The sequence below is a fragment of the Epinephelus fuscoguttatus genome, linkage group LG2 (assembly GCF_011397635.1).
Source record: "Epinephelus fuscoguttatus linkage group LG2, E.fuscoguttatus.final_Chr_v1".
NCBI classification, from domain to species: domain Eukaryota; kingdom Metazoa; phylum Chordata; class Actinopteri; order Perciformes; family Serranidae; genus Epinephelus; species Epinephelus fuscoguttatus.
The window spans coordinates 26,673,928-26,691,027 of NC_064753.1; the positions used below are offsets into that span (position 1 = coordinate 26,673,928).

At 41.2% G+C, this 17,100-nt stretch overlaps 1 protein-coding gene across 2 annotated transcripts in view; it reads right to left on the reverse strand.

The window, feature by feature from the left end:
- Nucleotides 1-17,100, reverse strand: part of myo1ea (myosin IEa) — a 69,353-nt gene that overhangs the window by 41,036 nt on the left and 11,217 nt on the right. For both annotated transcript variants that reach the window (XM_049596977.1, XM_049596987.1), the window contains exons 2-4: nucleotides 8,107-8,250; nucleotides 6,984-7,073; nucleotides 4,988-5,082 (exon numbers count right to left, since the gene is read on the reverse strand). In XM_049596977.1, coding sequence (XP_049452934.1) covers nucleotides 4,988-5,082; nucleotides 6,984-7,073; nucleotides 8,107-8,250 — 329 coding nt within the window. The remainder of the gene's footprint in view (nucleotides 1-4,987; nucleotides 5,083-6,983; nucleotides 7,074-8,106; nucleotides 8,251-17,100) is intronic.

Consider the following 17,100-nt stretch of genomic DNA (forward strand, 5'->3'; position numbering starts at 1 on the left):
AAAAAATCTTCTAATAAATATATTGAAAATCTTTGAAGTGGTACAAGACGCAGACATTTCAACATGCGAATGGCAATAGAACCTGTGTTTCTCAATAGACCTTCATTTTTTTCAAGGTGTAACCTTTCACTTGAGAACAGCATCTGCTAATAGCAATAGCTGTGTGCTCAAGTGGAAGTGTGGGTTAATAACTGTGAAACTAGTGAATTAGTTATGAGCAAGACCACACTTTAAGATAGGGAACATAACCAGAGTTATAAAGACTTCATTTAGAGTTATTTTGACATCATTCACACTTGGAGTTTTTTGTTTTCTTACATAAGAATAGACTGTATTTATGACGTCCTATTAAAAGAGAATAACTTGTGGTATTACCACTGTGTAAGGCCAATACTGAGCTATGCACATGAGGATCATAATTAATGTACAACAACTTTCTTACTGACCATCAGCAAGCAATAATTAGGAGTTTTTTGAGGGAAAACCTTACAGACCAAGACATTAATAAGTGCTTTATAATGACTAATAAACAGGCTACCAAAATGCTACTAGTATGCACGCTAATACGCAACTCGTTAATAGTGAATATGTGTATGTAATGTAATATCACTCTGCAGTTACAACTCTAAAAATCTAGTCAGCATTGCGGTTTCTGTTAAGTTTAGCAGATTTAAAACAGACCCAAAACACACATCAGACATGGCTTATTAGCGATAATTTCAATTACAAGCACACCAATCGGCTTCACTATAACTCACAGGATTCATGGACAAAACACTTGTCTTTTGCTGGACACATTTTCTCCACAAATACCACATGCTAACGTTATTAGCACAAGCCTATGGCATTTTACATTGTATAAATTAGCCTAGCGGCGAGCGGAGATTTCCTCTACTCTTATGAAGCCAGGGACAACAGCAACATTTAACAAAGGTACTGTTACAAATTTTGGCTCACAAGGTTCACCACCAAAACAACACGTTTTCCAAACAAATACAACATGCTAGTGTTATTAGCACAAGCCTATGGCATTTTACATTGTATAAATTAGCCTAGCGGCAAGCGGAGATTTCCTCTACCCATATGAAGCCAGGATAAATCACACACAAGACTTTAAAAGCTATTTTGGGGGGCTTTATTGTCTTCTCAATTTATTGTTTCTTATCTGTGAAATCAAAGTTAAAAAAAAAAAGCTGGGGCTTCGGTGGCTTAGTGGTAGAGCAGACGCCCCATGTACAAGGCTGTTGCCGCAGCGGCCCGGGTTCGACTCCAAAAAGCTTTGTTTCCACTGACGGAAATGGTTTTCAGCTTAGAAACCTAGACAGGAGGTCTGCATCACCTTGATGTATGGTTACATTTCTGGAGAGTTGCACATCAGGCTATGGCATACATTACTCAGAAGTATGAATCCTGTTTTAAGAGTAACTTCCATTTACCAGTTTGCAGGTTTATATGTGGGTTGGTGTGTATGTCTGCATTTTTGTAACCAAGTAGTGATGACCTACAATGCATCAGTTATACTGATGCATTGTAGGTTCACCTGCTGAATAAACAGGTGAACCCCGTCTCCTGCTTTCATGTGTACACACTCCGTTGACAGTGCAAACCAAAATGTGTTTTTTGCAACTAGAGGCAAATTTCAGCCCCGTGGCTAAATGTGTGTTAGGCCGCAGCACATCTGGCCAGATGAATGTTGCAGCAACAGGAACATTAATTCTGTTTTGTCACATTCACAGATTTTTCCCTCATTTCTGCCCCCCAGCCCTCCCTCACTGTACACTTGTCTATTTTCCTCCTTGCCTTTCACTTTGCCAGTGTCATACTTATTTTGACACATGTGGTTTGGCAGTGGATGACAGTGGAGTCTGTTTTTTTTCTTTCTGTGCCTTAAAGTAGAGTCAGGTTGGTAATGCCTCTGTGAGAAACACAGCTGCAGACTGTTAGAGGCTGCCAGAGGAAGTCATGGGAGCCACTCTATTACACAGCAGTCTCTATATGGTTGTTACCCTCCCCCTATATACCTCCCTGTTGCTTCCAAATCCTTTAGCATTGTCTTGGCGACCTCACTGTGCACTTACTGCTCAAGTAAGAACAAGAAACTGATATGCTGGGGTTTTCTTTTCATGTCAGAGAAACCTCCAGAGCTCCATCTGACAGCATTGTTTCTCCCCATCAAAGTTATTCTCTGAAAAGCTATTTTCAACACAAACTGCGGCGGGAGTGGAGTCCCAGTCTGAGCCCCCGGTATGGGCGGGTCTCATTGTTGTGGCGCTGAAATGCTGAGAGCATTGTTAACTTCCGCAGAGATTATTAACCAAACAAGGGCATAAGTTAAACAATGCAACACAGAGACAGAAGTTTAACCATTAACTTTCATAAATCATTTCTGACATCAGCTATGACAAGGATGCACAGTTACCACTGAGGGTTTTAAATCTAACATGGCACACTGCACTCCCACTGAACCAGTTAAATGTACAGTATGTTCAAGTAGATTCTTTGAATTTCTTCTGTGATAATACAAGAGCATTGTTTTCCTAGAGTTTTAAAAACATCAACCTCTTTTTGTGTTCAAGCTGCAGGAGGCCGCATTCATCAGGCCCAATTTAACAATCCAAAATAGGAGGAAGGAGTTGAGACACTGGACATCTTTTTCAATTTCAAAATGATGAAGAAAATTTGATATGACAAACACACAACTGATCAAATGTGTTCTTGATAACTGACTTCCTTTAATGCTATAATTGTGGTTGGATTATTAAAGCAATTTTTATTACAGCAGATTTTATCAGTCCCTGCAGGATGCTGCGGGCTGTCTTTGGGATTGTTGCGACCCAGCTTTCCTAAAGAAGACTTTTTTGCAATGAAATTGCTGAAGCAAAAGAAAAAAAAGTTGCATTATTATATTGTATACCTCACTGACGGGATACTTTGCTGATTTTCAACCATGTCTGTGTCACAGCAATGGAAACTGAGCAAAAATCCATCATCATGCAAATTGTGGCCTTTGCACTGTTTATCTCCACACACTCCTCACACCACAGTGACACACGAAGTATCCCTTTTAAAAACTGAAGGCAACTTGAACTGATGAGAATAAAACCACATTGTTTTAGAAACCTTACCGAACCATTCACACCATTACTTTCAGTGACTTTCACTATAACGGTGACCGCAGTGTAAAATAGTCTAACCCTGCTTTCATGCAGAAAATCAGGGAACTGCCTTGCACAGTCTTTAAAAGTAATTTTTGTTGGTAAATGTTGGACGTTTATGTCTTCATGTCTGCATCTTCACAACATGAGACAAGAGTTTGTTTGGTGCCTTGAAAGAAATTCCAAAAGTTGTCTGGAGGCACAGAAATGTGCATCAAACCAGCAACAGTAAGATGTCTGACTGCTCTTACAACACTGTCTGCACTGTTAAGCAGGCCACTTCAAAGCAGCACGATTGATCGACCATTAATAGCCTAAAATAATTAATCTGCTGCCTTGGGTTCCTTGAAGAGGAAGGAGGAAAACACTAGAGTGGTGTATGACCTCATGCGCAACAGCTGTGGGGAACACTACATCGGTGAATCAGCAAGGACTCTGGACAAAACACTGCAAGTAGACAACGCCAGCTGTGAACACCAAACCAAGCCACAGCATCAACCAAGGTAGAATCAAAGCCATTGACACAGAGACTTGTGAATGGTCATTTAAAAAAAGGTTATAATCCTGGTAATAATCCAGCTGACTAAAGCTAAACCAGAGGTGTTGTTTAGGTGACATGTTGACTGAAACACTGAAATTTAAGCCTGTTTAGAGGTACAGAAAATCATGGCACTCTGTTGAAGCTACTGAGAGTTTGATGGAGAGGGCCAAACTGATAACACCAACCTGCTCCAGTTCACCCCCGTCATATCTGATCCAGATGCTGAGGGATCAGTCACATGCTGCAGTAAGCAGATGGCAGGTAGATAAACATTAATCGGGGAAAAGTTGCAGTTTTCCAACAAGAGTAGTCAAAACTGCTCCACCACCTCATCCTGAATTCCCCTCACAGTTAATTCACACATTTCCTAAGTAAATGTGGGAAAGCGCTAACGCAGGCTGATGCTGACCACACACTGCCTGGCCAGCAGTTCACACAGCAGCCTTTGTTTGCTGAGACCTGGTTCATCATAAAACCACTTCCACGCTTTTGTTTGCTGATTTAGTCGATCACAAAATCCACCTCAGTGCCTTTATGTGGGAAACTGAACTAGCAACTGCTGGCTGTCCAAACAACGGCTGAAAGTGCTGAAGCAGGGGTCATTCATCATGAGGTAAGCACTATAGCAACCGCGCTGCTCAGGTGACTGGGCCAATGGGATAAAGCCGCAATCATGACACCACACTTTTCTCTCAGCAGCTGTGTAGCTCCAAAACATTCACAGACAAACTCAAACAGGCTGTGAAAGTACCTTAAAAGTCCCTAAATCCAGGGGAAACGCGACTCCGGGTCAAGGACCACGCAGGTGTTCTTCCTGTTTAGTTTTCTTTTTTTCTTTAAACCAGGAAGTTCTTTAAAAATAGACGCAATATCTGCTGCTTTGTTTCCATCTTACATCCTGCACTGAGGCTAGATCCAGTTGTTAACTCTGCATTGTTTTCACATTTGGATATTGACGCATTTTCTCCCTTTATTTGCATTTCACTGAGACCAAGAGTGATGTGATGGAAAAACACCAAACACGCCACCCTCAGTCAATCAGCTGTACCCAGTGATGTGGTGGAACCTGTTCTGTTCCCCTCCCAGACATTATCTCGAGCTGCAGAGGCTGTCATAACACCTCACAGATCACGTTGTACAGATTACTATCTCCAGGCCTTGTGTCACTCTCTCTCTCATCCTGGCGATGAGGTAACAAAATGAGCACACAGTCAGTTTTGGTTTGTCACATGCCATTAGTTCAGGATGTGTAAAGAAGGCGGAGAATGATACGTGAATATAGTTTCCTTACCTGATGATGACACATTGGTTCTCATTGTCAATCATCATGTTTCTGTACATGTTATCTGCCAGAGCGTAGATGTGAGGAGGGTTCTCATACTGAGCCTGAGAGTTGACAAGAGAATTTAATTAAAATCAGTGGTCAAACAGCATTTGGAAAACTTTGTAGAGGTTGTTCATCCAGAACCAAAGCCAGGAACACTTTCAAGGATACATACTATATATTTTTCATATTGTTAACGAATCCAACAAAAAGACCAAAACCAACAATAGTCAAAGTAGTCTATATAGTCAAAGTCTAATGCATCTTATTAGTCTTTATTATTGTTGTCAAAAAATATAAAATAAATCACTTAGCCACACTGTTATACATATTTTGGCATTATGATGAACATGGACACTGTACTTTATTTTCACAAAATCCAACATACAGAATGCTGCCTTAAATACTCACTAGAGCACAAAATATGTATCAATCCACTGCTCATAATAGTCCTCAACAAATTCACTACTTACTCCTGCTAAAAACTACAGTGCCTAGTGTCTAAGGAAATTATCTAACACAGACAGGTAGAGAAGTTGGGATGTATTCAGAGATGTATTAATATATGGTCAGTTTTGGTCTTTTTGTTGGATTTATTGATAATCAAAAAAGAATAATGTATATATGTATACACTTTGGCCATGACGACTTATTTCTAAGACTGTGAAAAGTCCGAACTGATTTGCACACAAAATAGGACAGGTTATGAATGCCAAATCTGTTACCCACCAACTGAGCGTCCAAGTCTGTATCTTTCTGATTGTTTTAAAAAATTCTAAACAAATCTTAAAGTCTGGGTAAAGCAAAAATAAATGTGTGTTCTGAGTTTGTTACACCAAAGAAAAATATGTTATTGGCCCCCAGCTAAGTTTGAATGACTGACGAAAAAATCGTGAAGGCGCTGAGCCAAAGAGCGAGCCACTGCGGAGCAAGAGACTCCTGTTAGCAGGACTGACCTAGTAGCACAAACAGCGGTTAGTAAATCACACACTCCCAGAGTCAAAAAAGGATTGCCACCACTCGGTGATGACCCCTTGATCAGCAGCTAACAGCACCTAACATTAGCACAGAGCACACACCCACAGCAGTGGGCAGTAACTGCTGGCAGGCCAGGAAGCTGATTCAGGTTTAAAGACTTAAGTGACGGGGTTTTTTTTGCTTATGTATATATGATTGTTGCATTTAACAGAGTTGTTGATTTGTGGGTTTATTAGACTGAAAGAGCTAAGAGAGCTTGTGGACTGAAACGACACTGATGTGCTTTAACATTAGCAATATCTTAGGTTTTATATAGTGGGGGAGGGGATGTTAAGGATGGCTCCAGTGCATCCTCAAGCCATGATATCAGGCCCGCCAAAAAGTCATGGACACGGAAAAGGTGAAAAACAGTTTAACAGTGTGACTCCACATTTCAGCACTACACAGTTTCCAGTGTTTTCACATCTTCAACAAGTACTTCCCAACATGTATAATGTGTTCATAAAGATTTTGCTTTACCCATACTTTAACTTTCCCCTGTAGTCTGAGCTGATAACAACCTGAACCCAGTGCACCTAACTACGATCTGCCAAACAGTTAAATCTGGCATGTGTGATGCTGAGTGTTTTCACAGTCAGTTAGGATATTAGGAGTCTTTCAGTGTGGCTTAAGGAGACAAGCCCACTCTCGGCAGGCCGGCCAAGAGAGGAGGCAGACTCGAACAGGCTGTTCTGTGAAGGTACTGCCAAGCCTTCTCAATGCTTGAGTCAAGTTTCTGACAGCAACATCTGTGCCAGCCCGCTGGAAACTTCGCACTGCAGCTAACCCAGTTCATTTCAACTCCTTTGTCCTTCAGACTGTTGCCATCTCAAACCCCCAGACACATCAGTACTTTTACAGCATGAAGTCAGTTTTCCGGTCTGAATCTTTCAGACAACAGAAGCCATTTAAAATGTGTTCGTAGGTCACGTAGTATTCTACTTACTGCGCCCTGATACATCTCAACTTCTTTTTCCCCAAAGTAAGGCATCTGCTTGAAAGGGTTGACGGAGATGAGCACAGGACCAATATATGTCTGACAGAGTTATATGTTAAAGATCATGCAGGGAAGAAATAAGCAAAAAACAAACACCAAATTAAAATCACCTCTTATTTGAAGTGCAAAAGTTGTGTATAAAATCTAAAATGTCCCCCTTTAACATTTGTATTACATTATATACATTGCAAGGAAAGAACTGACTAAGCTGCCATGACGTCAAGAGAGTGCAACAGTGCAGCAGTGGAGTATTTGGTGATCAGGCCTGAGGCAAAAGAAGTATCCAGTGCTTACGAATGACAGAGAATAGATCGGCCATGTAACACTGTGAGGTTTTATGCCCTGAAGCCAAAACGCTGCTCGAGGCAAATAAAGCTGTTATTGTGGGTGGCCTACAGTGACCCACAGGCTTGGCAAGGAGACCTCACAGTTAGGGCTATTTATTGACCCAAATCAAAGGCCTGACTCAGAGATGTCGAAACTAAAAGTGCCAGCCTTTACTAAACTTCATAATCCTGAGCACTGCCAGAGCGTGGACCAAGTTTATGTAATAAGCTGCAAAGCGTTGCTCGTGAAAGGGCTTATTCATCCATTCATCAACTCATTTCACGTCATGAGCAGCTTATATGTGTGTGTGGCCACAGCTGCACTTTAGAAACCTAAACCTAGCATTTGTGCGATGCACTGAATGAAAATGACTGCTCACCATTTTTAAATCACCACCACAATCAGGAATTACGGATGCTCAAAAAAGATAGCAGCAATGCTCTGATTCAAAAATAGATTTCAGCCATATTTTGTTCACATTTTGCACTACAGTAAGATAAAAGATTTCGTTGAAGGAGCAGGAAGGAGTTGGAGATTTGGGTGGAGGTACGCAACAGAGAGGCCCTTTGCCCCCTGCACACGGCAGAGTCTCCGGGGGAAGGCGTTACCTCCCGGCACTGACCTATTACTCACTGCTACAATAACACTGTGAATGACCATTCAGCTATTCTGGGAAAAGCAGGGATGAGACGGTGCTCAGCTATTTCTCGCCGGGATGTGAACTGCGATGGTGAGCAAAGGATACAAAGATGTAGTCATCCATGTATCTCTTCTTGAGGTTGTCCACGATGGCGTCCTCATTGATCTTGCTGAGCAGCACCATGTCGTCCACTCCGCTGAGTTTGACATTGTGGCTCTGCCAGTGGTACCGGTAGTGCCCCCGGCTCCCCTGCAACAAAACACACACACAATGTACATTGTTAGTTCGCTCAGAAAGACACAATGAGATGGCGTGGACTAATCGAGAGTCTGACATCAAGGTGACACAGACGCACTGCTGCATGAATGGACTGATGGTCTACAGCACACTGAGGCTGAGGTAGTGTGGTTTTATCACACAAATGAAAGCTGAGGGAAAAATGGTTATTATCACAGCAACAAAAAGTCAAGTGTGCACATTTTCTGATCCCGACAGCACGATGAGCTGTGTTTACTTGGAAATAGTACAAGGTCAGATTCCCAGAAGTGCTTTGTGTTATTTGTCCAAGTGTTAAAGATGCTCTGACCCAACTTTTATCCACATCCTAACGATCTGGTTTCTCCCTACATTCCTGTTTTTGTTTTAGCTGAGTGAGTCTCCAGAGAACTGAGGTCATTCATCATGCGCTATGAGTCAGTGTTGTCTGGCTACTGTGGACGAGGGTCACAATGTGCTGCGAGGAGTGAGTCTCTTTCTCCTGGACGGAGAACCACTCAAAGCCGCAGAGAGCATCCAGAACATTAGTCAACACACAAGTTAACTCTTGACTTCCTCCCTCTTTAGTGAGGAAGTGTGGGGAGAGGAAGGAGCAGAGTGGCAATCTAAACAATAACGTCTTAAAAAAAGGACTAAAAAAAAAACAGGATTTTGTCAGCCACACTTCAACAGCAAGATACTGTACTGTGTGTAGCAGAAGTGTATGGATAATATACTCTTTTAAAAACAAATATGTATCTGTATTTTTAGCCATGCAAGAAAAATGGCTCTTTGGATGGCAACATCAGTCTGTCAGCCAGCCACCACTTTGGTCCAGGCTGAAATAGGCTACCTCAGCTAGGGATGTCAGTTTCGGTCAATTTTGCTTTTGATAGCCTGTCAAACATTAACCTTTAACTTAAAAAAAACCCCCACAAAATGACATTAAATACAAGAGGCCTTTCCTTTAAGTCTATGCTCAACTGACTCAGTGAGAGCTTTGGCACCACATTTCAGCGTGTTGTTGTGTACATTTCTTGCCATTTAATTCATTTTTTGTTGGTTTTGCTGAAAGACAGCCAGTTAGCCACGTTAATATACCGAAAAGTAGATCCAACAACCAATTCTCCTTTCTCCACTGATTAGCTAATGTTAGCCTTGGCCACGCTGCACTGTGCACCTCCAGGGTTGCAAATTTGAGAATTCTAGGATAGTGAAGGAATACTCCAGCCTACACTCCCTATGATTGGCTAGTACTTGTTGCCTTTATTGGTTGGATTGGTAAGGTTTAGGCAAGAGGGGTGTCAAGGTAAGCCAATCAGAGGCAGAGTACGGCAGAGTAAAGCAAGCCATCGCTATCCTAGGATTCACAAATTTGTACCTGAGTCAGGTGGGAGGAAGCTAGCGACCCCGCTCATTCTGTTCAATTACCGCTGGTTGCTGTGGAAATGTGGTTGCAACCCTCCTGTCTTTCCCCAGGTACCCGCAGCAAGTAAGCACCTTCATTTTAGGCACCTCTAGCATTGTTAATTATGGTAGCACCCCTAATCATGCTGACGCTGCTAATTGTGCTAACAAAGCTAAAAGTGAGAACATAGTTAACAATGCTAGCGTGGTTTTACTGCTCAACATTGAGCTGCTAACTCACTGTGGCGAGCTGAGGGGAGACCGGAAGATGGGCACAATGTCTCCACAGCAACGGCGTCGGGTCAGGATGGCATTACTAGCAGTAATTACTGCATGAGCAGTGCCGCTACCTAACCCCCACCTGACCTAGTTGGCGCAGTAAACTGAGGAGTAGCAGAACTAACCTACAGACCAACATGCATGGCCTAACTGGTCAAAAACATCCTTAGCAATTAGCTGATTAAACGTTAATTGTTGACATCCCTAATCTCAACAAATACTGGATGCCATGAAATTGTGTATACCTTCATGGTGCCCAGAGGATATATTACAGCATATATTGTCTTTTAGTAAAATGATTCAGGACGGATCTTAAATGGACTTTGTGGCTAGATTTCTTTTTTTAAACTGCTGTTTCCAATGTCAAGAATACGCTTACAACCTCAACTGTATTCTGCTTCCTTCTTTATGTTTATGTTTAAATAGGTTGTTGGGTCTTAATGATTTCAATATTATATAGCATATAGCCTAAAATACGCAAAATACATACAACAGTCTGAACTTCCACTGATTAACATAAACTTCAGTAGTTCAGTGGAAACTATGAAAATCAAATAGCAACTGTGTGTAAAACAACAGTAAACATGGTGAGTCAATCTCACAGATATTAAGCAGATGAATCAAAGGCAGCAAAGAGCAAAACCCTGATCTACAAAGTAACACCACAGCTCAAAATAAACCAGTGGAAAGTCACTATGCATTTAGTAATTAACTCTTAATTACTTAGTAGAGGAGGAGGGCCAGCGAGCTTTTAATATCCTCCAGGGTGACTTTATTCTTTACAACAGCAAAATTAAAACCACTTTACAGACTCGGTCATAGCATGGGAGATGGCAAGGAATGTTAACAGCTTTTCACCCCAGTTCAGCGAGTATTTCCCCCCTCAGGAGGGAAGCAGCAAATTGTAGCTTGATTAATTCTCCAGATCACACCCATTAACATGTTTTATGGCTTTTTAGGTGCGGCAGAGGGAGATGCTGATTTCCTTCCTTCCTTAGCAACGATGACAAGCTGATGTCATTCTCAGAGACACAAAAACCTCCTGACAATGAGTGGGAGGAGAGGGGGAACATTTGATAGGAGGTTGGAGAAGCAAACTCATGTTGTGATGAATCTGTTGAGGTTGAATTTAGATTCAGAGAAGGCAAAACTCTTAAAGGGACCTAGTGTGCTCATTTTCAGGTTCATACTTATATTTTGAGTTTCTACTAGCACACCTTTACACCCTTAATGTTTAAAAAAACACTTTATTTTCATCATAGAGTCTGTGCTGGAAGACCTGTGCTCCATTTTAGTGCCTGTCTCTTGAAGCCCATTTCCTGATGAAGCCTTGTCTGCTCTGATTGGTCAGTGTTTTCAGGTCACCCGTGTCTCTGCATTTCACCACCATCATTAGAACTAGGGGAATAACTGTCATGGAGTATAGCGGCACTTGCTTCTGTGAAAAATCCCCAGTAGACACTTCTAAACCACAATCTTTACAACCAGATATGTTCCAGTAGGTATAAAATCCAAAATCTGGGAGCAATAAATAACATCGACAACCAAGTTTACGTGTTTCCCTGACATTAGCATGTAGCTACATGTAGCAGTGTAGACTACGTATAGAAATCTATAACGAGCTTACGTCAGCTTCTCTCAAAAGTTGAAAAAAATGTTGGAAACAGAGTATTCACAATGGTCTGAAGCTCACAGGGTTTTACTTATGTTTACTTTATTGTTTCAAACTCTGTCCATGTTTAATGCGAACATCTGACATAACACTGTGTAAGACAGAAAATAAGGAAAGCTTTAAAAAAAGGTAAAAAGGGAGAAACCTTAAGATAAGCCACAAAGAAGAAAATCCCTCTTTTAGGATGAACAGACATCCAATAGGTTTCAATTATACAGAGTAGACAGAAGTAGAGGTATTATAGTTACAATATAGGGACACAAAATGACAGTATTACGCAAGTTAAGTACATCCCATATAAGGCAAAAGTTAAGGCAAAACAGAGTTTCAGGCTAAAAGTAAAGTATTTGGACTGAAGAATGTGGATGTGGACATTGAGTCTGTGTTTACTGTTCTTTGTATCACTCATGAACTTAAATGTTCTTCACATTCAGGCAATTACTAGCTACCCCTCTGCTGACACCTACTTATTAAAAGTAGTACTTTGACAGACAAAACCCTTTTCTCTAAAAGCAGACGTTAAGAGAGAGTGCTGGCCTGACCACAGAGTGAAAACAATTGAACATGCTATATTTAACCACTCTCTGCTATGTCTGGAATGAAAGTGTGCAGATTTAAGAAGGGAGAGGTAATAAGCTGGAGATGTAGGAGGTAAACGTCAAATATTCTTAAGGTTGTTTCATCTGTTTTGACTCAGGCCTTGTTTAATGAGGCAAGAAGACTAAGAAAATATTCTTACTTACAGCAGTGAACTAAGGGAGTAGCTGCACAGGCAAGGAGGGCTGCTCTCATACGCACAAAGACGTCTGGGAGGTGCCTGAAACAACCACTCTCCTTTGCTGCTGGCTGCCGAGCAGCACCGAGCAGCCAGAGGTTGAGGGTCGATATGCTCAAGTGATTGTAATAGGGGTGGAGGGTCACTTCCCCTACAAAGATTTCTGTTCTGCGCCAAGTTTTGAATCAGTTACTATTCATGAAAATGCTCCTTTATATTACCATCAAATGTACTTTTATGAATCTGGCAAATACTGAAGATATTACACTTTTCCTAAATGTTTTACTGAGTCCCGGATTTCTTGTAATTTGGCCAACACTGTAATTAAACACTGAGTTAGTGGCTGCTCACTAACTCTTATATTAAACCTACAGTAACACTGTAATGTTACTGAAGTATGCAGACATTGTATAAGCATACAATACATCTTTACTAATGCCCGCAAGGGGAACATGGACATATTTGTTTAGGCAGTACTACACTACACCGGACACATACTGTACATGAAGCACAGCAGTTAAAGTTTAGTATGCAGTTCTGAGGAAAGATAGGTGATTGCTGAGTCTAATTCCCAGGTCATCAAATAACTACGATCTTCAGTTGGTAGTCAGATCCAATCACCAACCCAGAGCAATGGCATTTGACAATGTCTTTGTAAATAATGGATGTAGTCAGCGGCTGAGGTACCTGGCCTGGAAACAGTGGTGGCTGGCTCACTTTCTAATGTTATTCCCACCTTGCTACCTACAGAAGACAACTGGCCTCTCCTTCCCACACTGTAACAGCTTGACTGTCTTTCCGTCTCCACCATCGGCGACATTGAACACACGAATAGCACCAGCTAAACCACACCAGACAGAGCAAGCTAGCATTAACATTAAGTTAGTGTTAGTATGCCAGTTTAGTTGGCATTTCACATAGACGGTGTAAATAATGGACGTAGTCAGCAGCTGAGGTATTGGCAGGCCGACTGCTGTACCTGGTCTGGACACAGTGCTACCTACAAGAGACAACTGTAACAGCTCCCCTGTCTTTCTAGCTTCACCGTCAGCAACACTTAAAGTCATGAATGGTACCACCGCAACAACCCTGGACGAAGCAAACAAGTCCTCAGCTCTGCCTTGAACCTGGTAAAGTCTAGCATTATGTTAGCGTTAGTATGGCCAATTTAATGTTACCATTGTATAATGTTAGTTACTAAAACATGGTGGACCTTAATTTTCCAACAACAGAGAAACAACCTTTTGTTCAAAAGTAATGTAATATCACTCTAAATTCTTCATTACATGCTGGTTTAATAACTGTGGAGAGCATACACTCCTGCTGGCATCGTTAACACAGCACAAGTACAGGCGAGAACTCAAAGATTCCCTCACAAAGAAGAAGTGCCAAAGCAGACCAAGTATGCGTGTTACCGGTTACAAACAGAGCCAAAGTCCATTCATTTAAAACCAGTAATCCTCCAAACAAATCACAACACACAACACAATTAGATGTAGTTTATAGGTTTTATGACAAGAAATCCCATTGTCTCAGATTGTGTTACTGGAGCCCTGTGGTGGAGCTGCATAAGTGTACACACACACACACACACACACACACACACACACACACACACAAGGGACATCTGGCACAACTATGGTGGCCATAACAACACATCACCATGGAGCCACAGACTTCCTCCTAAGCACGACAACATACACACCAAGCATCTGACATCACTGATTATGATGTGTTTAGAAGCAGCTTTGATCAGATCAGATCATTTGATCAGAATTTGATATATTCACGAATACTGTAACAACTGTTATTCATGGAAATGTAAGACAAGTTTAAACGTGATTAGTTTTCCTTTCGACAAATCAAACTATAGGACCAGACCTTTTCCCAGAAGTTAAATACAAAGGAATTTCAATACCAGTCCTGATCCATAAGCCCAGGGTTTCCCTTCATGCAAATACCATTACCATATATGGCGAGTACTGAGCAGCTCTGGCGCGGGGGTACAGGAAATGGCTGGGTTTGATTCAGTATCATAAGCGGCACTTTTTCCCTCATTTCTCCCTTCTGTGCCGTCCTCCTTTTCCACACCAGCATCTGACACACAGTCCACCATGTGTTAAGGACTACATTTCTGCTCTGCCCTCTGAGGCAAATCTGGAGGGAAGCCATGAGAACAAATTCCTCTACTCTAAAATAAGAAGCAACTATAGTCGTTAATCACTCCGCACTGTAGTCTGGAGAAATCGCACAACTTCCACAAAAGCAAATAACTGAGGAAAATAAAGCTCACAACATGTGGTGAAGGTAAAATGAATACTTGTCGAAATTTTGTACAGGACAACGAGTCTCCTGGTTGTCATCATCAGATTAGAAAAGACATTTTTAATGAAGCAAACTGCAGGACATGCTGAAGCCTCTGAAGCTAAATCTGGCTTAAGAATCTTCTTAGTGCTACAAAGCATACACTGAACACAACTACAGGAAAATGCCCAAAGCATTTGAGTGGATGCGACTTGGACTTTGGCCTGGAGCGGACTGCTTTAGGAGAGACCCCATGTCTGATAAGCCCTTATGTATTAGGTTAGCAGTGCCACCATGTACCAGCATACCTGACCTGATTTCTAAAGTCAACACTGCCTTCAAATGTCATGTTCCAAAAATGCTCCACTCTTACAGATGATTTTCAAAGATTATACAGTAGCTTTGACAATACACACATAAAGTGCATGTTTTTACAGTTGTGTTGACTGTGGAAGAAAATAATAATCTATTGTTGAGAAAGTGGTGGTCAAAGAAAAGATGAGGCTCTCTTTCAGATGGCTGTGGATGTAGGGCAATGATTACCTGGCCCACAGCAGAGATTCAGTTTGACAGCTATATCCAAATTATTATCAGTAACACCAACAACTGTGTTATGAAAAAGCTGCTGGTGAAAGAGCTCAGGACAAAGACCCCAGTAATCTAATTGTGTAAACATGTGCCACAAATTAAAGCACAAATTAAGGGTAATTCCAGTCATGGCGGATGAGTCTAAAGAGTTTCCAAAAGACTCTCTGTCTCATAAATTCATTTTGTTTTTTGTTTTGTTTTGGTAACCTTAAGGAATTTTATAAATGCTCTAATTTATACCCACATTTTGTAATTTTCGTAATGGGCTTTGCAGAGTGTGAAGCATTTTTAGCATTAACAACCAAATCTGTGGTCCAAATGTGAAACACAAAAGAGTCGCCTCTGTAATCATAGTAAAAACACTGCTCTTTAAAGGAGCAGTGTGTGAGGCTGAGGGAGATTTAGTGGCATCTAGTAGTGGGGACTGCAGACTGAAACCATGTGAAACTTTTCCCAGTTAGAATTTCCTTTAATGTTCATTGTTTAGGAGGTTTTTACTGGGAGCAGAATTATCCACATTGTTCTCTTCCTCTCCAAATCAAACGGACCAGGTGATAAAAACCAGTAAAAATGCTGAATAAAGCAGTTTTACGTTACAAATCAGTGTTTTACGAATGATGTTTGGCATTTCAGAGAGGGGCCGTGTGTTCACCTTTTTCTGATCCAGACGTTCAGGAGATTTTTACCGGGAGCAGAATTATCCACAGAGTCTCCTCCTCTCCAAAACAAATGGGCCAGGTGATTTAAACAGGAAAAAACACTGAATAAAGCAGTTTCACAATAAAAACATCAGCGTTTTTCTGATGCTGTTTGGCATGTTGGAGACGGGTCATTGACCTAGTACCTGCTAATATGGGCTCACCTTTTTTCCTCTGATACCTTAAGATCGAGACATTCAGATGGTTTTAACCGGGAGCCAAATTATCCATAGAGGTCTCTAACTCTCAAAACAAATGGAACTGGTGATTTAAATCAATAAAACACTGAATAAAGCAGTTTCATGTTAAAAAATAAGTGTTTTTCCAACACTACTCGTCGCGAAGAGGCTTCCAACTATGTTGGGCAATGTAAAAATGTGAGTGGCCCTATTCAGAGCCATATTTATTACATTATATTCCATTTCTGCCAATATATCCAACTAAATCCTACACACTGGACCTTTAAGTGGAGAAGTGAATGTATGGGAAATGCTGTGATGGGGAATTTGTCTGATCATTTTGACTTTTGGAGACATTTTGCCTGTATTTGATAGGACAGATATAGCGTGAAAAGGGCAGAGAGAGGGGAGAAGACATGCAGCAAAGGACACAGCCTTTGTGCATCCAAAGGGGCACCCCTGATTTACAACTTTGTCATGCTTTGTCTTGCTCAGCTCAGCTTTTCACATCACAAAACAGTTCTTCCTCAATGCATGTTGGAGAGCACCATGTGGCGTGACCTCTAACAAATCTGCACATGATATACTGACAGAAAAATATTTAGTCTTGATGCAGCAAGCAGGCAGAACACTTCAGCACCATACCAGAGATTTTGTGTGTTTTAGCTCATTTACTGCAAGTCATGTATTCTTTACGCTACTGACAACCATTTTTATTTTATCACCATTATTTTTCGTCTACTTGGCTTTACTTTTCCAACAAATGTAAATCTTAGAAACCCTGTGAATGCTTTTTGAAGTTTACTCCCTCCTTATCAGATTTCTGAGCTTCCTTTAATGCACCAACAAGGACTAATTTTCAAAACAGTCCCTGCTGGCAACCTTGGCATCGCACACCCACATGGTGTTATCTGTTATAACAAAAAAAGGCACCCAAATGTC